General features: G+C 50.3%; 8 protein-coding genes across 8 annotated transcripts; 3 read left to right on the top strand and 5 right to left on the bottom strand.

Moving 5' to 3' along the window:
* Positions 1–737: 737 nt before the first annotated feature.
* N7477_004635 (CCDC90 family protein) lies at positions 738–2,128 on the top strand (the record flags this gene model as incomplete). Its single annotated transcript, XM_056966298.1, has 3 exons — positions 738–1,113; positions 1,181–1,894; positions 1,950–2,128. The coding sequence occupies 3 exons, from the start codon at positions 738–740 to the stop codon at positions 2,126–2,128; spliced, it is 1,269 nt and encodes a 422-aa protein (XP_056823079.1).
* Positions 2,129–2,269: 141 nt separating this feature from the next.
* Positions 2,270–3,673, bottom strand: N7477_004634 (uncharacterized protein; the record flags this gene model as incomplete). The annotated part of the gene is made up of 3 exons (XM_056966297.1): positions 2,270–2,659; positions 2,894–3,519; positions 3,652–3,673. 3 exons carry the CDS (start codon positions 3,671–3,673, stop codon positions 2,270–2,272), a joined length of 1,038 nt encoding a protein of 345 aa, XP_056823078.1.
* A 241-nt stretch (positions 3,674–3,914) lies between these two features.
* On the top strand, positions 3,915–5,596 carry N7477_004633 (uncharacterized protein; the record flags this gene model as incomplete). The annotated part of the gene is made up of 4 exons (XM_056966296.1): positions 3,915–4,078; positions 4,310–4,702; positions 4,753–5,197; positions 5,291–5,596. Coding segments are annotated over 4 exons (1,308 nt in total), but the record flags the coding sequence as incomplete, so codon positions are not given.
* Positions 5,597–5,794: 198 nt separating this feature from the next.
* Positions 5,795–7,671, bottom strand: N7477_004632 (Zn(II)2Cys6 transcription factor domain-containing protein; the record flags this gene model as incomplete). The annotated part of the gene is made up of 4 exons (XM_056966295.1): positions 5,795–6,340; positions 6,425–7,082; positions 7,135–7,413; positions 7,475–7,671. 4 exons carry the CDS (start codon positions 7,669–7,671, stop codon positions 5,795–5,797), a joined length of 1,680 nt encoding a protein of 559 aa, XP_056823076.1.
* A 392-nt stretch (positions 7,672–8,063) lies between these two features.
* On the bottom strand, positions 8,064–14,365 carry N7477_004631 (AP-1 complex accessory protein LAA1; the record flags this gene model as incomplete). The annotated part of the gene is made up of 4 exons (XM_056966294.1): positions 8,064–11,447; positions 11,503–11,859; positions 11,908–13,967; positions 14,020–14,365. The coding sequence occupies 4 exons, from the start codon at positions 14,363–14,365 to the stop codon at positions 8,064–8,066; spliced, it is 6,147 nt and encodes a 2,048-aa protein (XP_056823075.1).
* Positions 14,366–14,404: 39 nt separating this feature from the next.
* On the top strand, positions 14,405–15,427 carry N7477_004630 (post-initiation translation factor DPC29; the record flags this gene model as incomplete). The annotated part of the gene is made up of 2 exons (XM_056966293.1): positions 14,405–14,744; positions 14,802–15,427. The coding sequence occupies 2 exons, from the start codon at positions 14,405–14,407 to the stop codon at positions 15,425–15,427; spliced, it is 966 nt and encodes a 321-aa protein (XP_056823074.1).
* Positions 15,428–15,631: 204 nt separating this feature from the next.
* N7477_004629 (Mis6 domain protein) lies at positions 15,632–17,986 on the bottom strand (the record flags this gene model as incomplete). Its single annotated transcript, XM_056966292.1, has 4 exons — positions 15,632–16,729; positions 16,780–17,798; positions 17,857–17,907; positions 17,971–17,986. 4 exons carry the CDS (start codon positions 17,984–17,986, stop codon positions 15,632–15,634), a joined length of 2,184 nt encoding a protein of 727 aa, XP_056823073.1.
* A 538-nt stretch (positions 17,987–18,524) lies between these two features.
* N7477_004628 (CLPTM1 family protein) lies at positions 18,525–20,612 on the bottom strand (the record flags this gene model as incomplete). Its single annotated transcript, XM_056966291.1, has 5 exons — positions 18,525–18,860; positions 18,911–19,396; positions 19,454–20,344; positions 20,404–20,514; positions 20,571–20,612. 5 exons carry the CDS (start codon positions 20,610–20,612, stop codon positions 18,525–18,527), a joined length of 1,866 nt encoding a protein of 621 aa, XP_056823072.1.
* Between the last annotated feature and the right edge of the window lie 116 nt (positions 20,613–20,728).

Below are 20,728 nucleotides of genomic sequence, written 5' to 3'. Positions count from 1 at the left end.
CTTCCATAAGGATCTTGTCTCGTTCTTCTTGTTTTGAAAGAGCATTTTCGTTTGCTCGCTCGTTAATATCCTACACCGACCCATCGTTTGCATAGCTTTCTTTCAAGAGCTTAGTCGTGGCAAACGATGGGCCCGGCATTTCTGTGGTAGCTGATTTCTCTTTTGGATATACAAGTGAATCTTGGATACAATGGACACTGTCTTCGATCAGAAAAATGGAGATATTGAACTGATCCTTAAGTTGCTACCGCGAATCTCCTCTATATATGTTGCAGTGCTCCAGTGCCAAGAACAGTCTAACCAGAGGCCTTTCAATTCGGGAACTATTGATATAATACATTACTTAGCATTTGATCGAGGAAATTATGCTGCAGGTACCAAAATGCCAACATTTTGGTTTTAGCGTGCATGTCTCTGTTCAGCAAAAGACAGAAAAATTGTAACTAAAAGCACCAGGGCTAAAGCGTATGGATCATGCTGAATTGAATCAGTGGTCGATATTTCAATCTTGGCACAAAGAGCATCACTAAAGGACTCGATATTACTAAAAATATTAGAAAAAAAGTAAGAACAATCAGAGAATGAGGCGAGTACATAAGAGTAGCTTCTACATCAGGGCAATAAAAATGCACGTGACTAAGCCGAAGCAGTGTGCTTACATAAGGTGATTTCCGCGGGGGACATCGTCACTCAGAGTTCCCCGACGGGAAATGATTGTGACTTCTTCAAATCCCACCATGGCCACTCCCAGGCTACCTTTCTTATATCCAAACTGGATGCGTGCCATTCGTTCATGTCAGCCGACCACTAATCGCTCTTGCCGACCCTTTGCCTCGCGCCATAGATTTCATACCAGCTGCCGCCGCCACCAGCAGTCCTATCATCGCCGCTATGGACCGGCCGTGGATCCAAATATCCCTCCTCCACGGCGACCCGGAGAAGCTCCGTTAAAGCAGGATGGGGAATATACACCTGTCAACCCAGATGTGACAGACCAGCCCGAACTGGGGGCTTCGGATTCCCCGCCAGAGCAGGCCGAGCCGCAAGCGCAAGCGAAAGAGTCACAGCCGGATGATCAGCAAGACCCTGTTGCTGATGATGCTGCTGCCTCAAGTTCAGAACAAGCCGCTGCCGAATCGACGAAAAAGTAGTCATGCCACATTGGAGCCGGAAGTGCCAGAAGAGGAGACCGATGATGCAGAGGCCTCTGCATCTTCAATGTCATCGGCCAAGGATGTCGGGGAGGAGATGTCACAAATGCCTCCATACATGAACCAAAGTGCCTTTGAAGAAGTCTTCCACATGCCATCTCCTTCGAATTATTTGGCCCCAACGGGGCCCTTTGAGTCGGAAAGCAAAGCGCCCCATCTGTCTCCTGCCCCTTATGTGCACCACTTCGATACATATTCGCTGGTTCTCGATCTTTCAAAGGGCGGTTACACCAACGAGCAGGCAATCACGATCATGAAAGCTGTACGAACTATTTTGCAGGGTAATCTCGACTACGCCAAGCGAAGCCTGACTTCCAAGTCGGACGTCGAAAATGAGTCATACTTGTTTAAGGCTGCTTGTTCAGAGCTCCAGCAGTCATTGCAAAGTGCACGTAACTCTGAAGTGCAGAGACAACGTGCTTCACGGACGCAGTTGGAGCATGAAGCAGACATTCTGTCTCAACGTCTCAATCAGGAGCTCGCTGGAATGAAGGATGAAATCAAGGGCATGTTCAATGATCACAAGATGTCCACGCGAGAACAGCAGAGAACGATCGACACTTCAGTTCAGGAATTGAACTACAAGATCACAGTGTCACTCAACAGTGACGGTAAGAGCGAGATTGAGAGCCTGCGATGGATCTTGACCAGACGTGCTGCTTTGACCCTTGCCACTTGTGCTCGTGAGTATTCTCTTCTATATTCCAGCCTCAATCCGTTGACTGACCCTCTTTTTAGTCATGATTATCCTCTTCCTCAAGTACTCTTCTACCCGCAAGGTTCCCGACTCTCCCAAGGTCGAGATGGTCGAGAAGCCAGTCGACAAAGAAGTGACCAAGGAGATTCAAGTCACCCACGACATCGGAACCCAGACAGAGTTGCCACCTGAAGCCCACCTCGGTGAATCCCTCGGCTGATCACTCTCGTGCCACCCTTGTTCTGTCTTTTCGTGCCTGTTCATAACTGCTATTCTTTGACATTTTTGTTTGCGTCCATGAGCCCTGTCTCAAAATCGAGAAGGGTTGTACAACTACCAATAGACCCTTATACCCCCACAATCAGATTACACTAGACAACACAGTCCATGTCAAAATAGAAAAATCGATACACTGTCCATTTGAATAGAAGAATCCACCCTTCAGCCACTCAAGCTCCTTCGGAGTGTATTTATAAGCCCTAAAAACGGCATTACTCTGGTTCGAAAATCCATTTCTCTCCATCTCCTCCCGCTCCTCAGCCGCCATGACCATCTTATAGTCCTGCAATTGCGGCACAACGAACTCCCACACCAGAATTCCACCCTCGGTAACTTCGAAAATCCGTCCCGTGGCAGCCTCACAAATCAAAACATTCCTATTGCCAAGCTTCTGAGCCGATCCCATGAAAGGCGTGAAGAAGCCCAACCCTCCAGTCGACGTGTCCTCGTATTCCCACTTGACCTCCTTCTCCTTTGAAACGATGATAGCCCGTGAGAAAGGAACTGAGGTTCCGGGTCTGAACACTCCATTGTCTCAGGATGAGAATATCGCCTGATGGCGTGATCTGGTGCGAACAATGCTGCTGAGAGACCGTAGGAGCAGCGAGATGCCAAAGCACCTCGCCTGTCTCCCGACTAATAATAAAAACCGACGAAGCATTGCGCGACGAAGCGACAATGTTTCCATTGCTATCAAATGACACACTTTGATAAGTGGCCAGTGCTCACGAGGATGATGAGCGTGTGCAGCAAATGCCTCGGAATCAAGATGTTCAATGGCCCGCCACGACCAGAGTAGCTTTGCGCCACCCTTTCCCTCGCCTTCGAAATCGGCCGATGGCGAAATTGTGGACGCCGACCAGGGCCGGACAAGTTTGATGCAGTCGGCGTGGATGATTCCGCCCGGTGCCTCGCTGCCGGGGATTCCACCTTGCACGCGTGCTGCCTCGGCCGGGGTGAGAGGCTCAAGAGTCGTGTAGAGGATAGTTCCGTCGTCGAGATGATTCTGGTCATGGTGCGCATAGGGATCAGAGTATTGGCGAAGGATCTTGCCGTTTGAATCAAGCTGTATCATCATCCCACCACGGTATTTGGCCCACATGGGAAACAATCTTGGAGCATCGGGATGTACACCATTGTAGGCCAGGGAGCTTTCGGGAAGAATGCGTGCATAACGTCCCACGCGGTACGGTAGGGTCCAGCGGTGGACTTCTTTGCCAGATGTTGACACGAGGTGTGCGGTATTTGATGTCAACGGAGAGTAGAGCACGTAGCCTGGTGAGACTAGTTGTTCGTCGATGCCTTGGAGGCCTAAGCCGCGCCGGCGGAAGGCTTACTGTTCCATTTCAACATATTAGTATGGACAAATGAAAGAAATTGGCACTGGAAAGTCACCTACGAGTAGCAGAGACGGAGAAATTTCAATTGGAAAAGAGAGGGAGAGCGTGATGTCCCAGTATTAACTTAGGGCTCCCTGGACCGGCATGCCGCGGTATGCCGTGGCGAGATAAGCGGGCCAAGGTGATGGTCGTGATGGCGTCAGATAAGCCCCAAATATGCTTATCAGTAAGTTTTTATGGGCAATTAGAAGACAGCTTTGCTAAGGTAATGAGGACATGGGCAAGTATAGAAAGGGGGTTGATTCTCGTCGGTGGACTGTGATTGATGTGCAAGTGTTTTACTACATTTCTAGCAACCAGAATTTTTTTTATTATTTTCTCGTCAATATGAGCCGTCAGCACTGTGATAAGCCTCAAAGTACAGCATCCTGTCAAAAGGATAGACCATGGTTCCATGGGAAATTTGATATTGAGGAGGGTGGTATTGAACGTGTTACCGACGACCAGCGACAGCAAGATACGACCAAGTTTTGGAATGCTGCTACTTTCTGGTAAGATGCAGTCTTTCTTATACCGGTGCATGTCAACTAAAGCTAGGGATTATTGTCTTTCTTGAATTTTTCCCGGGCATCTGGAAGGCATCTCTTATCTCTCATTTCGAAAGGTCTCGCCCATTGAAAATCTCTTTGGACATGCCTTGAGAGATGATTTTGACCACCTGTTGGGATTTTTCATGTTGAAACTCACCCAAATATGGCACCGGACTAACTGGTTGGGAACAGGTTCAGTGCCAACATGGCCGTTGCCACTCTCAATATCGGTTCCTTGGGGGGGGGCTCTCTAGGTCTTGGGTTCTGGGATTGTTTCATCATCATCCTGATCGTCAATCTATTGAGTGATCTACTTTCTGCGTGGACAGCCATAGTAGGATTGACGGGTCTACGAATGACGACCTTCTCGTGCGTGATCGTTTCAAGTCTTCCCAATTTCATTATCATTATACCCCAAGCTAACAATCTCATCTTGGTAAACGATACTCGTTTGGATACTGGGGCAACATGCTTGTCGTCATCTTCTCAATGGTTGCAACCACAGGGTGGAACGCAATCAACTCCATCTCAGGAGCCTTGGTGCTCAACGCTTTGTCCAACGGGAGGTTCCCAACTTGGGCCGGGGTCATTGTAATATGCACCTCCGTATGGATAATTTGTGCTCTAGGAATCAGCTGGATCCACCGTTTGGTCACCTATATCTGGATACCGCCTCTGATTGTATGGTGCGTGGCTGCTGGTACAGGCGCGTCTTCGTTCACCGGTGCGCGTAGCAAGCACCTTGAGGGTGCGAACAAGGCGGCTGCGGTCCTCACGTACATGGCGAGCATCTTTTCTTTTTCTGTTTCTTGGGTGAACTGCGCGGCTGATTATAATGTGCGCATGCCAGCCAACACTCCACAAGGGAAGATTTTCAGTGCGACCTATATTGGGATTTTCGTTCCCACTGTCCTGGTCCAGATACTCGGAGCTGCGAGGTACAGCGGTGTCGTGACTAGCACCAGGTGGAAGGATGCTCACGCATCCTGTTCCATTGGAGGTTTACTGCAGATGTCGCTTGAGCCGGCAGGTGGATTCGGCAAGTTTCTCATGGTCCTTGCAGCGTTGAGTGCGATTGTGGTAAGTCGCAAATGTCTTTCACAATTCAATTGCGCAATATCTGATGACCATGGGCACAGAATAACATTCCAAACAATCAATCTTGGCCCATAGGTGATGCGTATCCCCAGGATCATTCTTGTCACGTTCGGCTTCATAGTGTCTATCATTGTGGGTTGTTTCGCAGCTATGTATTTCGATAGCACACTGTCGACACTGTTGAGCGTCATTGGATACTGGACAGTCATTCACATTACAGTCGTGATGGAAGAGCACTTCATCTTCCGCCATGGATGGAAAACATATGATTGGGATGCTTGGAATAGCCCTACCGGACTACCGTTCAGGTGGGCAGCAATTGGAGCTTTTGCCTTCGGGTTCAATGGAGCCGCCCTTGAAATGAAGGTGACATGGTACGCAGGGTCAGTTGCCTCGCTTATCGAATAATCACGGTGGAAACATCGGTCATGAGCTGACATTTGCATTTTCTGGCATTGTGTTTCCGCCCTTCCGTTGGATTGAAAAGCGATATGGAGGCCGATGAAAATGCAAAAGAACGTTTCCGAGAGGTTCGGCTTTGAAGCTGTTGTATGTCGTCATAATTCACTGTTGTTCAGATCATGAAGTGGCAGAACTTTGCGGGAAGAAGCTCTGATCCGAGAGCAAGTCCCAATGTCCATCAGCAGATGCTCCCAGTCCCAGGAATTCGGGGAAGTAATAGTTAGAAAAGCTTTCCTCCGGCATGACATAGATAGGCGCAATTAACGGGATCTGTTCTACACGAGGACGTAGCATTTGGTGGACCTTTGCGATGATATTCCCTAGTGTGTGTGCGGCATGGCAAGGCAGGCCAATAGAATGAAGCCACTGGACAAGGTCTTGAATCAAACCATCGAGACCACCAATGTTAAAATTAACACTGAGCTCTTCCTCGTAGCTATTGAGTAAGCGGCAGATAATGATCGCTGCAAAAGTAATCATGTGGTAAACATGGTCACTTAAGTGGCGTGTGCGCTCATCCACAGTATCCATGGCGAGATGGACAATAGCAGTAGAATGGCGAATCATTTCTGACACGACAGACTCGCGGGCTCGAGCAGTCCTTGACTTCAAGGCATGCTCATAAAAGAGCAAGTTCGAGAAATGGAATCCCATCAATAGAAACTGGGATCTTGGTTGCTCTGTGATTTATGCGTCAATGAGAAGCACAAAGGGCTCAGCGGAGGGCGGGTTTTACCGAGAACGAACTCCCATTTTTCCTTCCCACGTTTGCAAAGCCGCTACTGACTTGAAAAGGTCAACAGAATCCTCAATCAGATGTTCGTAAACATTCCAATAGAGATAAATCTCCACCACCATGCGAATCTCAAAGTTGATCGCATGATCGGAAGTCAGAATAACCCGACAGCGCTCAATCTGCCAGGCCTGCAACATGGACCTGCGACTAGTCCCAACACAATAGTGCAGATGCGCTAAACACAAGTGATTCCACAAGCAGTATCGATGCAGTATTGTCCCATCCATTTTCATAGGTTGCTGAGATTGGGATGAAATCACATTGAACAAGGGACTTGATTGACAATGCTGCAAAGCAAAGCCACTCAGCAGCCAGCTGTCAATACTCAAAGGCACCTGTCCTACGGTTGTTGACCACATACAAAGAATAAGAGTCGCTTGGAAGAATTCGATAGGCTGTGGCGCTGCTATGAGTGCACTCGAGACCAAGGGTTGAGCACATTCATACAGCTTCGGAGCAAGACTTGCCGCTAGCTCCGTTGAAGTATGCCGAACTGCGATCAAGCAGGATGCGCAGAATAATAAAGGTGATCCTCGTACCTTGGACAAGAGAACAGTAGGGTCGCTTTCTGGGTCGAATGTAATCCAACGACCGTAATACTTAAGAAATCTCACTCCAAGGTTAGTCGAGCTGCTAGATGCAAGAATAAATAATGACCTACATTGTGACGAGGCTCAATGCCAAATCAGGCGCAATGAGATCATCCAGGACTTTCTCCAAAGTTCTCATATCTGGAGCTGGCCTTGGACCATAGTCCGTAGCTAAATCGCGGATAACCATGATCGGAGCCGCGGAAGATTCTCTCTCATGTAACCTTTGCTCGCCGGGATCCGGGGTCGTCAGTGCGCTCTCAAGTCTGCTTGAGTCATGTTCGGCTCTGTTCGGCGCCTCTCCCAATCTGTCAAGGAGATTTGCCACAGTTCTTTCAAGACGCTCCAAGCTATTCAAGATGTCAGTATGTTGATGCTCACTTGAAGGGGTGGCACGTAAATTAATCATACCGAGCATCCGTACCCGAAGCAGAAGGCACCGGATCCTCTTCAGGAGCCACATCCTCAGTTTGTACCAGCGAGCATCTCTGGTGAAGGCGTTCACATCGAAGACAGGCTTTGCCCGGTGTTCCAGGCTCATAGCAGCGAGTCTTTTGCTTTCTGCAGGAGGCGCATGCTCGAGAGGCGCGGCCTCGATCCGGTGGCATCGTGGGCGAAATAAGACCCACAGAAGAGGGTTATCAAAACGAACAGAGATATTAGAATTGAATCATGGATGCAATTGTGAAACGTGGAATTTTGAATCGGGTTTCTAGTGAAGGGTAAATGGCGTCACCTGATTCGGATGAGATAAGCGCGCCCCGAGCTTCCTAAAGCAAAAGCAGATGTCTACACCAGGCACTTCGCTTATCATGTATGTTCTAGGTTCTACCCATGATTGGTGATGATGGGAAATGAAGGAAAAGAGCTCATTATCGTTGCCTGTAGGCGGCCTATACATTAACTGTCTCACTGTGCATCAAGTCGTGTCACATTCATCAGCCTAGTTGATGGCACTGTTGTTTTCTGTAGCCAAACTAAAGCGAAACAAGCGCGGCGTTTAGAAATCCATGCGCAGGGCAATACTAGGCGCAGCCTGTGGTGGATTGTCGGCGGTTTCGCCTGCCTTGGCGGCACTCGTACCTCCACCCGCGCTGCGAAGAACCTCTTCCAGAAGCGACTTTTGGTCCGCGTTCATGTTCGCAACCAAGGCTCGGAAGATAAGTTGATCAGCTTTGGCAAGTTCAAGAAGATTACCAGCTGACTCTTGGTGGACTGCATGTCCTTCGCTCTTGGCGCGTGCCAGGAGGGCAGACATGACGAGCGACGCGGCAGTGGGCATCTCAGCGGGAGAGAAGATGGCATTGCTAACGCATGACACGAGGGTCCGAGCGATAAGGGTGCGCGAGTTCTCGGGGTCGCTGGGGATGTCGCCACCGTCAATTGGGCATCCGACGAGGAAGGCGATGAGTCGCGGAATGAGGTACCGAGAAATCACGTCGTCGGTCATATAGCGAGGGCTTGGCTTGAGTAGAATCGACCGAAGGCAGCCTGCAGCGACCGTGGCAAGGCCAACGTCATGAAGACAATCAAGGAGTTCATCTAGAACGCGGTTGATGACTGGGTCCTGAGGAGGGAGGACATGTCCCCCTGCTGTCAAAAGGAAGGTTATAGCCAGGAGGGTGTTTTTGGCACATGCCATAGAGGAGTCTGCCTCTCGTCGCTGAGCAATGGTCAGGATAGTCAAGAACCGAGTGAGACAGCCACGCAGCTGGGAGGCAACCACGTCGATATCGTCTGGAACTTCAGGGGTGTGAGTGATGCCGTAGACAAACTGTCGGAAGATCGGCAGAGCCTGGGGCACCACTTCATTCTGGCAGATTCCGGTAGCAAGAATTGTGGTAAAGATGTGCAGGATACAAGCGTGGAGATCATTTCGAATAATCGATGGGAACACCGATGCAACATCAACCAGAGAGCGGAGAGCCAGCCGAATAAGCGTCAAAGAATCATCAGACGAGACGTTGAATCGCGCGAGAGGAGTCGATTCACGCAGGTTAGGAAGCATCCCAGCAAGGACAAGTATGATGCTTCGAGTCAACTCGAAGAGTTGCTCGATGTCATCCGACAGATGATCACCTCGCTCCTGGTCGCTCTTAGCAGCTGGGTGGTCCAGTGACAAGTTCTGGGCAATCTCGACGATGACAGTCTGGATAGGAGTGCTCTCGGTCAGAACAAGGCGATCGAAAGTGTCCATGGTCTCCGAGAAGATTGCATCCTGATAAATGGCGTTTCCAGAGATGATGGGTCTCAAAATACGCTTGAGAGCCTGCAGAATCTCTAGGCGCTGGGAGGTTGTAGTAGCTTGGTCAACAAGGGATTCAAAAGCAAGTCCAAACAAGACGAAAAAGAAGGCGACGGGTTCCTCGCGGTAATTAATGTCGTCGCCCTTTCCTGTTGTTTCGCTCTTTGCGACCTCTTTGCCGGACTCTTCTTCCTCCGCCTCCTTTTCAGCCTCGTCTGTTTCTCCAACTAATTGGAGCTTGCCATCCAAAGCATCGAAGACAAAGTCAATATCCTTCTCAACCAAGCCGGCAATAGCATCAACAAGGCTGAGCCAGGTGTCTTGGTAGAATTTCAAGAGCGTCTCGCGATTCAAAGCAGCATAAACCTCGTCCAGATCCTTGCTCTGTGTGCTCGTGCCTAGAGCACCCGAGATGTCCGGCTCAAAGCGCAGACGGGCGTACTCTTGCAAAGAGGAAAGCCAGAGCGGTGTCAGCTTGGCAAGATAAGGTTGAACCACCTTATTGAGATATTCCTGCTCGATGCTAGCAATCTGCAGTCTAGCCCATGCAGAGAAAAGCGCCAGTTTGACCATCACTCGAGCATTGGAATTCAAACCTTTCAGATCCCCAATCCCAGTGGTGGCAGGGTTCTTCGCGAAGTTTTCAAGACCCAGAACCAGCAGCTTGAGAATTCTGCCCATGCGATCCACATTTGTCACAATGCCTGTGGCAATGAACGTCGCGGACACGTTGATTGCTTCAGAAGCCAGCTCTGCTGAGGAGTCAGCTGCGAATGCAGGAGTGAGAGCAGATCCGATTTGAGCCTGGTACTGCTCCAGCAGAGAAGCTTCCGCGAAATCGGGATCTGGGGTTTTGCCGAACATAGTCAAGACTTGATCAATGATCCTAAGACCCCAAACACGCAGCTCAATGACATTTGCAGTTGAGGCGGAGAAAGCCATTCTGACAATCTCTCCAACCTTAGACTGAAGAGCAAGCTCTGCCGGAATGCTCGTGTCTGGCAAGATAGCTTCCTGGACTGTTGCCAGCAGTTCGGAAAGGCAGCTCATGGCAAAGTTACGCGTCTGCCACTTTAGCATTTCCTGGCCAGCGACACCATCGCCTGCGGCATCGCCTTGACCTTCTCCAGCGACGGCGGATGCGAATCCTGCAACTTCGTCATCGGGAATATCTGCTGCAGTAGCTTGAACTGCTGTGGATGGTGGAAGCTCCACCTTGTTGCGAGTCTTTGTCATAATTCTCTGACAGCGTTGGATCCAAAGTTCAGTCTCTGTGAGGGCAGTCTGCTGCAGCCATTCTTGAATCATTTTTCTGAGTGGCTTGTTGTCTGGGGCATCATCATACGCAAGCCAGACGTCGTCTTCAAGTGTCTCACTGGCCGTTCGCACCACTAACGCGGCATCTCTCTTCATCAAATTGCTGAGACCGCGGACCGCCACGTCCCGCATTAAAGAGTTGCTCGCGCGAAGCTCCGTCTGAAGTCTTTTCACGTATCCCGAGAAGTCCACAAAGTTTGAGGCGTAGAGGGAGAAATGATCCAAGCATTTGGAGCTTTCTGTCACCAACGCAGGATTCTCCTCCAACTGGAACTGGCGGAGAAGAGTCAGGATAAGGTTGCGAGTCTTAGCAATATCCTGCAAATCCGGCCCAAGGACGTTGATGAGGGAATCCACGCAACGACTGATGACAACGGGTGTCAAAAAGCTCATTTCGATGTTTGAGGTAGCCAAAGCTGCTGCTTCCGCATTGTGCGTGTCGGCGTTGTAGAGCTGCGCCAGCATTCCAAGCGAGCTGGAGGCAAATGGGGAGAATGTCAATCCGGCAGAGTTCGCCACTCTCTCCAGTCCGACAAGAGCCCAGAAGTGAACGACAGGATGAGGATCATTACAAAGAGACATGAGTACACCAACGATTGTCTTTAAATGAAGACCAGCTGCCATACCACCTATTTGCGAGTGAATACAACCCAAAGCAGCGGCGCAGCCGGCGCGAGCATTGGGCTCTCGGTTTTCAACAATGGTATCGACCAGCCAGTTGACCTGTGCGTTGGTGCAAGCATTTCCAGCGCTGTCACAAAGACGTCCCAAAGACTCAACGCCAATAGTGCGGACGACAGGGTCAGTGTCAATCACGAATTTCTGTACCACAAGTCAGGATTGTCTCAATATGATACGGTCTCTGGGTATGTCTTACCTGAACAAGTTCCTGCAGAGTCTTGTCAGTGGAGATGCTCAATTTTCCGGCAACAAAGTCGGTCTCCTTGACTGCGACTTTGAGAGCATGCAAAAGTGCCACAGAAATGTTCACAACCAAGGCTGCCTTTCTTCCTGGGTTCCTGTGAAGACTCGGGGAAGCAAGAAATGAGGCGATCTGTTCCACACTGCTCTCCTGGATTTTGGACGAGTGAAGGGCAATAGCAACAGCAAAAAGGTCAATTGCAGAGTTCACAACTCCGGTGTTAGGGGGATCGACAGCGAGATTGTGATCAGCCCGCAAACTGTACAAAAGAACAGCATCGTGCTCGCTGGCCTCACAAACAGGAAATGTCAACTAGAATGGTTAGCTTCAAGCCATGAATGTGTGAACTTCGAGACTCACAGCATCATCAACATCCTTGTCTGCATTATCGAGTGCAGACCAAGCAGGACCATCATTCCCGGACGAACCAGAATGTGCAGCGCTAATATACTCCTTGGCAAGTCCAGTGACGCCAAAACCATAGTTATCACAAAGCTCCCAGAGGCCGTCGAACTGTCCAGCTGAACCAGCAATCGAGCTCTCCAGCGGGCGATACTGCGCATCAGGGTCGGCAAAAGAAGAGATAGCAAGACTAAGTAGGCTAGACTGGGAGATGATGTCTCCATGACTGGGATGATGAACATGCACGAGCTTCGCAAAGCACTGTAAGACCCGGCGGCGGACCATGGTGGTGAAATCATGGAGTTGCAAGGAAGGATGAAGGCGTTGAGAGATGTCCTCCATTGACTTGGGTCGTGGCAGATCGTCCAGAAATTCAACGGTATTCTGCAGCATAGCGGCGATTCTCTTGGCACCATCTGCTGTGATGAGCTTGCTGTTAAATTCCATGAACACCAACAAAGCGCCGAGAGCACACTCCCTAACGTGGGTGAGAAAGCTTGTTTCGAGAGTACCAGGCGCCGCAGAGTTCTCTTTGCTCAGATGTTTTGGCAGGGAATTCTTCCATAGCAGCATCAATTGAGAAAGATGGATCTTGACAAAACTAGGTCCGAGAGGCATCAACCCGCCAATCAGGATCCATGCGACTTGGATTTGGGTGCTAGCAACACGTAGCTCGGAAGTGCTGCTGTTCTTCAGAAGGTCGGTTGCTTGGGCGAAGATGCGGGCGAATACGTCGACGGCACCGTAAAGCGGTTGCAAACGAGACGTGCTGAGCATCGCAGAAAGGCCATTGGCATAGCCGACACACCGGCGAGATGACTGGCGTGGCGTAGCAAGCTGGCTGATTTCACGGTTGAGGCTGTTCATGCAGATTGTCACACCAGACAGAAGCTGATGAGGGCAGGCAAGTACGAAGCTCCGCAGGCAGTGCGCGGCGTGGACTTGGACAGTATAGCTCGGATGAGGAAGCACCTGAAGTAGAGCGTCTCTGCAGCTGTCTGCGTGGACACCGAAAGCAGATCCGAGAGACGAAATCAAAGAGGACAGAGCGCTGACTGCACACGTTAGGGTATATTTGGTTGGCTCGCGGCGCTCTTGGATGACCTGCGGGTAGTCTTTGAGGATTTCATTGATGATCCATTTCGCGGCGTTCAGCTGGCTGTTCTCGTGGAGCAATTCACGGCCAATTGTATCTTCGAGGATAGATTTTACAAACTTCCGAGTCATCAAAAGGCGGAACCGATTGTAAGTTACGGTCGGGTGGTTCATCAGTTCAACGAGCAGATTGGTCGCAATCTGCCCATAGCGTTCATCGATGATTTTGTCACCCAAATTGCGCAGGACATATTTGTAACAGACGCAGATTCCGGCACGCGAGCGGTTGGAAGTTGTGCTCTTCAGGTATTGCAAGGACAATTGGCGCAGTAGGTCTGGAAGGAGGAAGAACAATCGCGATTCGGTCTTCTTAGCAGCTCCTGGGACGTTCGCAGCAGAAGACTCGGACATCTCGTCCTCATCCTCTTCTCCGGGCCGAGCAGATGGCTTCTTAGACATCCTCTTGGTTTTCTTGGACTTGGGCTTCGGGGCCGCCATAATCGGAGTATCTGACGCGTGCAGCTTGACCAGAGCCCGTCCAAGACAAGCTGCTGCTGCATGCCTAACCGGGGCAGTGGGGCTGTCAATGACCTTCCACATAACAGTCTTCAGGTTGTCAAAGTCATTTGTATTATCGAAGAAAGGTGTCATGTTGATCAACTGCTCAATACAGCGACAAGAGTGAACCTGCACGAAACTAGACTTGTCGCTAGTCGCCGCATTACGCGCCTGTTTCCAAATATCCCGAGCAGTAGCCTCGTCAACCGGCACGCCAATGCCCACGATGATCTTCCGCAGTATGGCGAATATAGCTCCGCGGAAGCCCGTATGACTGCTGGTTGACTTTAGAAGCTTAATTGTGCTAGACACTGCAACGTTGGATTGCATGAATGCACTCTCGCCGGCTGTCGCAAACACCTCGCCTGAGACAATGCGCCGCTGCGAACTTTGTCTTGATATCCGCCTCGCTCTTACTAGCATTCATTATTCCAAGAAGATCGGTAATCGTCTCGAAGAGGATCCCGCGATCCCCGTTCGTCAAAATAGCGCCGAAACATCGTCCCAGGTTGTTGCGCAGGACTCGCGTGATGGTGGGGGAGGTAAGAGTCAGGATCTTGAACAATTCCTTCTTAAGAGACTTTTGTTGCGCTGATACCTGCTGTGCGTCGAGACTGGAAATAAATTGCACTAGATCGGAGGTAAAGGTGAGCAGATAGAGGTCCTGTTGTTCTGAGGGGAGTGCATGGAGCTTGGGGACATCCAGCTCTGGGGTCGCATTTTCGGGGGTCGATGACACCGGGGCCGATGCGGAGGAAGACATTGAATGAATGTTGTGAGGACAACAGGTATCCCCATCAGGATGAAAGGAGTGTATAGGGAGGGAGGTGTTGACAGCATCATCTCTCCTTATCGTGTTCGTCCGCGGAGACGGAGAAACTGTCGGCCCGTGTGGAATGTATACAGTGCGGAGGAGCGCAACTTTGCACTCGACCGGAATATGGCACTTCAGTTAAACAGGCTGTTACGGCAGCCCCGTGGGGCTTCCGCCTGCATTTCCTGTCGCACTTTCATTACAACAGCCATCACTTTCTCTGGTCACAACAAATGGTCGACAATCAAGCACGACAAAGCCAAGAAGGACAAGGGAAAGAGCAAAGAGCGCGCGATGGTGAGCAAGGAAATCAGCAGCGCTACACAATGTACTTACCGGCCCAGCACTCAATCAAGGAGTCTACTAATGATCATCTTTCCTCTAGTATGGGGCGCCGATCCGAAGTACAATCCACGCCTGACTCTCGCGCTATCAAATGCGAAACGAGCCTCCATACCTAAAACCGTTATCGAAGCCGCCATTCTCCGAGGCCAGGGGCTCAGTGTCACAGGACAAGCATTGGAGAATGTGACAATAGAAGCGATGTTCCCCGGATCTGTGGCCGCTGTGGTGGAGTGTCAGACTGACCAGAAAGCGCGCGTGCTGCAAGACATTCGGTACATGATCAAGAACGGCGGCGGCACAGTAACACCCACGACCTTTCTCTTTGAGAAAAAAGGACGGGTCACCATGGAAAAGAAGGAGGGAGTCAATGCCGATGACTATTTGGATCAAGCCATCGAGGCCGGTGCCATCGACATCATCACGGACGAGAAGGAGCGCTTGGTCTTGTTCACCGACCCATCTGAGACCAAAAGTGTCGGCGAGGCGTTCTCTAAACTTTCGGGTCTGACATTGGAAGAACTAGAGATCTTCTGGGATCCGAACCCTGATACCTTGGTCGATGTACAGGACTCGGAGCAGCTCAAGGATCTTGAGGACCTGGTGAGTACTTTACGGGAGGATCACACTGTTCAGGATATCTATATGAACTCGATCCAGAAGTTCTAAAAGGTCATCAGGCTCTCACACGATTTGAGACCAAGCCTACGTCAACATACGCAGAGCAGGCTCATGTACGATATTTGTACAGGTTACAACCCTTTTGCATTTCAACGGCGTTGGCAACAGTTCGTATGTAAAACAACCAATTCACAATCAATATTATCCTCTACCTCTCATGCTATAATTGTACATGTCCACGGGTTCCTCCCCTCACTCCTTCCGTAAAGCCTTCATAGTACTCCTCATCAAGTAACTTGTCCCCCTACTGCCAAGCGCCTCTAGCCAATCTAGCATATGAACGCGGTACTCTTGCCACGTAATTATAGCACCTCCATCCTTTTCGAGCGCCTGCAGAGCTTTTTGAGTCACCGGCTTCCTCAATTTCGGCGCATGTTGGGGAATTCTTTGGTCCGCCTCCAGATCCGCAAAACACGCGGCAGACAAATTACAGAATGCTGCATGATGGCTGATGGAGAATGCCGAGAGCAGGTTGGAATTGAAAGCGCTTTCCCGATCATAGTGTCTGTTCGCCTCATTCACATTACGAATGTATTCTGTGAAGGCCGCAACGCTCGCTTGCGGGATGAGACAACCGAGTGCATTCGGGTCCTCGACGTTCAGGGCCCGGTTCCGCCACACGAGGTTGCACATGTCCATCACATAGCCGTTGAATTGACTGACTAACGCGGTTTCATAAAGCGGTTCCGGTGGGTTGGGTGGTCGTATGACTTCTGATGTGAGGGAGGCTTCGAAGGATGACTTGTAGCTTGCTAGAATGGCATTGAGGATGGATATGATGGCGACGCTTGGGGTGAAGGCGATTGTGTAGACGGTTGGTGCGAGAGGCACCGTCAATCGGATTCTGGCATTTCGGGATGCGTGCGAGAAGAGATTTGCGAGAGATCTGTAGAATTCAAGGAAAGAGAGAATCATTGGCCTAGGCTCGTCTTTGTTCTCCTCGGTGACGGCTGTGAATTCTTGAATTGAAGAAACAAGGAGCTCCGCATGTTTAATCACCTTGCTCAAAGGAGTCGATTCCTCGGATGCGGATGGTTGGTCTCGCAGTTTGTTACCCCACTCGTTGATCAATGAGGAGTAAAACTCAAGCAGTTCAAGGAGAGCTTTTTGGGAACTGGAGGAACCATTCATCATGGCTGACTCCAACGGGGAGAAGGTATCCGCGCGCAGGGATTCGAAAGATTCAATAGGGAGATACCGCAGCAATCGAAGTATTTGCTTGCGATTATCGTAGCCATTCCATGTGTCGATATAAGAGCGCAGGAATGACCGAACCGAGGGTAAAAGTTGCTGTGATTAATTATTATCCAAATCAAAGGATCCGATGTGGGAAGCCTTACCTTGGTATAAGCTGCATAGCCTTCCACGAAACTCAGAACATATGACAATATCTCCGGCTCGTCATCATCACCTTCCCGAATCTGCTCCAATTTGTCCTCTAGAAAGCTGCGCAGCCATTCATCCAGGCGGTGACTCGCAGCTTCAGATTGGGTCAAATGAAGATACTTTTGAGCCATAGCATCTCCAAGCGTGGAGATGATCTGGTTCGGAAGTTCAATTTTCTCGATCTTCTCCACGAAATGGCTGACATCCCGAATCTCCTCCAATGATGTATGCTTGCTCGATACGCGTGAGGTTTGCAAGACAGGGATGACTACCTCAACTTTACTCCTCTTCACCGTACCCCGATGAGTGACTTGGTAGCTAGACTGCTCTGTCGAGTCCATCCTTTGGTCCTGCAGCAATTTTGCATGACTCGACCATTCAGGATCGGGATGCTTAAAGAACAGAGCGCTTCTCCTCGAACTGCCAAGATCTCCGACAATGATTTCAGGATAATAATTCTTGAAGACCCGAAGCAAGCTAAAGAGCTCTTTCTCATCCCCGCCGGAATTCCGTATTAGTTCCATAAGAGCCTGGATCCGGAAGGGCTTAACATGTTTGCGCCTCGTAATCAGCGTGAGCAGGTGGCACAGCGGTTTGCGCAAACTGATCATATCAAGATGATTGAAGAGAACTGCGTACAGCTTTCCAAGATGGGACTTGTCATCGAGGAGGTCGTATGCGAGGATCAGCCAGCGTACGAGTAGAGCTTGCGTTGCTGGACTGGGCTTGGACTTGCTAGGTCCCAGACAGCAGACAATTTGGGTGATATATTTGGAGGCGACTCGTTCCTGTGGATAGAGGTTCTTGACGAGCGCTGTCACGGTTCCCTGGTCTAGGTTGTTTTTCGTGGTCAGAACTTTCAGCAGGCGGCCCAGCGCGGTTTGCGGAATGCCGCTCTCATACGCGTCTGAAGCAATGGAGTTGGCCAGTTCGCCTGCATCGGTATACCTTTGCTTGAGCGGTACATGTGCAACTACGATTTGATCAGCGTGTGTGATCTGTATTCTCGAAAAAGAAGAGCATTTACATACCTGCTTCCAAATGCTCGAGAGCATCAAGCAAGCCACTTGGCCGAGTTTGTTCTGTGAAGCGTCAGCATTTGCGTGGCGAAAAATTTATTAGGGAACAAGTGTGAAAGGACACACTCTTGGTAATATCCATCTGAACATGAAATGTTCCGATGTGGTGGTCTTTCAATGGTGGGGAGCGAAGTGCTTTATCTCGGCGCGACGACGCGCAGTCGCGAAACGCCAATCGCCGTTTATAGCCAGGTACTGGGCGCAAGACCAGAAAAATGTTCTAAGTGATTTGACAAACTTCGCGGGGGTACGTTTCTGACCTGGCGTAGAGACAGAATCGCGGGAGAATCTAGAGGGCAGAACGTGGGCGCGAACCGCGGAGGATTGGCTTAAATCCTAACGCGGCAGTCAACAACAGCGGGCGGCAACATTGGGAGTATTCAAAAAGCAGCTCTTTCTCAGTGGTCTGAACCTAGACGAAGTAGAGATAACGGGCTCCGAAACAAAAAGAAAATTTTCAGGAATTCCTCAAATTTGAATTAAATAACGTCTTCCAACATCAACGCGATGAAACGAGACGAGTATCGGGAAGTCGCGCTATTTCTAAGACACAAAAAAGCTCAAAGCGAGCTCAATGAATCACGGGCAGATCAATGCTACAGTGTGACACTACCTAGACACTACTTCCTCTTGCGAGTCGAGGCTTTGCCGGAGTTATCCTTGCTAGAAGTCTGAGCAGTAGTCTCCTGCTTCTCACCTTCTATGGCTTTCTTCTCCTCTACCACCTCTTCCTCCTTCTCTTCGTCACTGTCACCTCCCTGGCCAAATTCGTTGACACGCTTGTAGTCAACCTTGTACTTATAGCTCTGGTACAGCCAGATAAAGAAGATGACATCGTCACGGAGCGTAGCCAGGCGGTGAAGCCAGGGCATCTTGACGGTGAAAGCGAAAAGATCGTCGATGAAGGTATTCAGGAACTTGTATCCCATAGCCTTTCCAGGCATGTGGGCGACGGACTAATAACTATTAGCGTATTGCTTCTGGAATTGACCCTGGTGTGACTGACCTTCAGGCGATAGTTAATATACAAGCTGGGAACCATCATGAGGAACCCGTAGGCGTAAACGCTGCCGACAAGAGTCTGGATGATGTACGAGTACCACGACTTGTGAGTGTTGTACATCAAGCTGTATCCGGCGTAGGCGAGGAGCAGAGGCACCGCCACGATGTACAGGTAGCGGAACGCAATCTCATCGTATTCCTTCGTCTGCCGCTCGGTCTCAGAGAGTTTGTGCTTATCCTCGAACACAATGACGTAGGGCAGGAACCAGAACCAAGAGCCGGCCGGGGGAGGACGCAGGCGGACATCAACAGCCTTGGTAATTTTCCAGAATTCCAAGAGGATACCGAAACCCTGACTGGCAAGAATCATCCAAGAGGTGTTGTCGCTGTTGTCCATGAGGTAGAGGAAGATGACTAGCTGCATGAAGACGTTGGCCAGGATTGTTCGAACCGAGGTACCAACGACATCCTTCTTCTTGCGCCAGTGGGACTAGAGGTGGGATTAGCATGCTAGTCAACATAAGATTATATGGAAACGACCACTTACTATATCACTTTTGAACGCCAGGGTCTCGAAGATCATGTGCAGAATGGTGACAATACCAGTGGTGCCAAGTAGGTAAATATTAGTATCTAACAGAATCTCCTTGACCATTTCCCACTCGTTGCCATCGCCACCACCAGGGGCGGAACCACCATATGCAGCCTGGCGAGAGCTTGCCTTGGATCCCCCGTCAATGCTAGTAAGGATATTGAATTTCCAGTTTGCCATGTTGTTGAGAGTGATGCGAAGGGGCACGGTCTCAACAGTAGAATTGAGCACGATCATGTGGGTCTTGAGCTGCCAGAATGTATTGAGGAAGGCAATGGGGTAGTACCAGCCATTCTTCCCAGAGATGTCGCGAGCGCCGGTGCGTTCCAGCTGGACGTGCTGACGAACGGCCGGGTGCATCTGGCTGAATCGCTGAGTGCCGGAGTCGGGGATCATGGAAAGAGTGAAGTTAGGATGGTAGTGAGAAGCAGTCCACACGTCCGGGGTATTATCCTCTTCCTCTTCCTCCTCTCCCTCAGAGGCAGCCAGGAGATTTTTGAGCTTCTTAGCTTTCTTGTGGGGGAGATACTGGTTCAGAGGGCGCAGGAAGTGCACGGCATCAGCTGTATCATAGTCCTTAGCGGCCGGGTCGAGCGGATGTCCAGTACGAGCGAGGAAGAAGTGAGCGTAGAGGGTTCCGTTGTTCTGAACCTGCTTCGGGACTTTGATGGTTGTCTCGATCTCACGGGTGTCACTGTAATTGCCAATGGTGAAGTTTTTCTCCTGCAGCACAAGAACACTTTCCGGCGACTTGAACGAGGGAACAACAATCGAGGGAGTCACATAGATGCTGATATCAACAGAGGTATCGGACGGCCAGATAGGAGCGATGAGTTCGGGAGGACGCTGTAATCGGCCACTTCGCTCGGGTCTGGGCGATCCGCGAAGGAGGGCATGCCACCCACTGCGGCACCGGGAGTACTAGACTCCTTCTTGTTGAACCATTGGTTCATCGCAAACTGCATGAGCAGGAAAAGTCCGAGTCCCTGGAGGGCGCCCTTGAAGCCGGAGCCAGACTAGAGATCATTAGCCCGGCATGACAGATAGTCCCTTCCACCGACAAGATACTAACGCTAGGCTCGGCATCCTGTCTGCGCTGCCTTGGTTCAGGCATGGTGAAAATGAGGTGGCGAGTGGAAGAAGAAGAAAAGAGGCCACAGCAGCCAAAGGTGTTATCTTTTGGCCCAAGCCGCTTGGACTAACGTTGCTTTGGGGGGAACCGCCTTGGCA

This window comes from Penicillium maclennaniae (genome assembly GCF_028827695.1).
Source record: "Penicillium maclennaniae strain IBT 15551 chromosome Unknown utg000004l:1.0-3007600.0:1.0-3009580.0, whole genome shotgun sequence".
Classification (NCBI taxonomy): domain Eukaryota; kingdom Fungi; phylum Ascomycota; class Eurotiomycetes; order Eurotiales; family Aspergillaceae; genus Penicillium; species Penicillium maclennaniae.
This window is presented reverse-complemented; position numbering and strand designations above follow the sequence as displayed.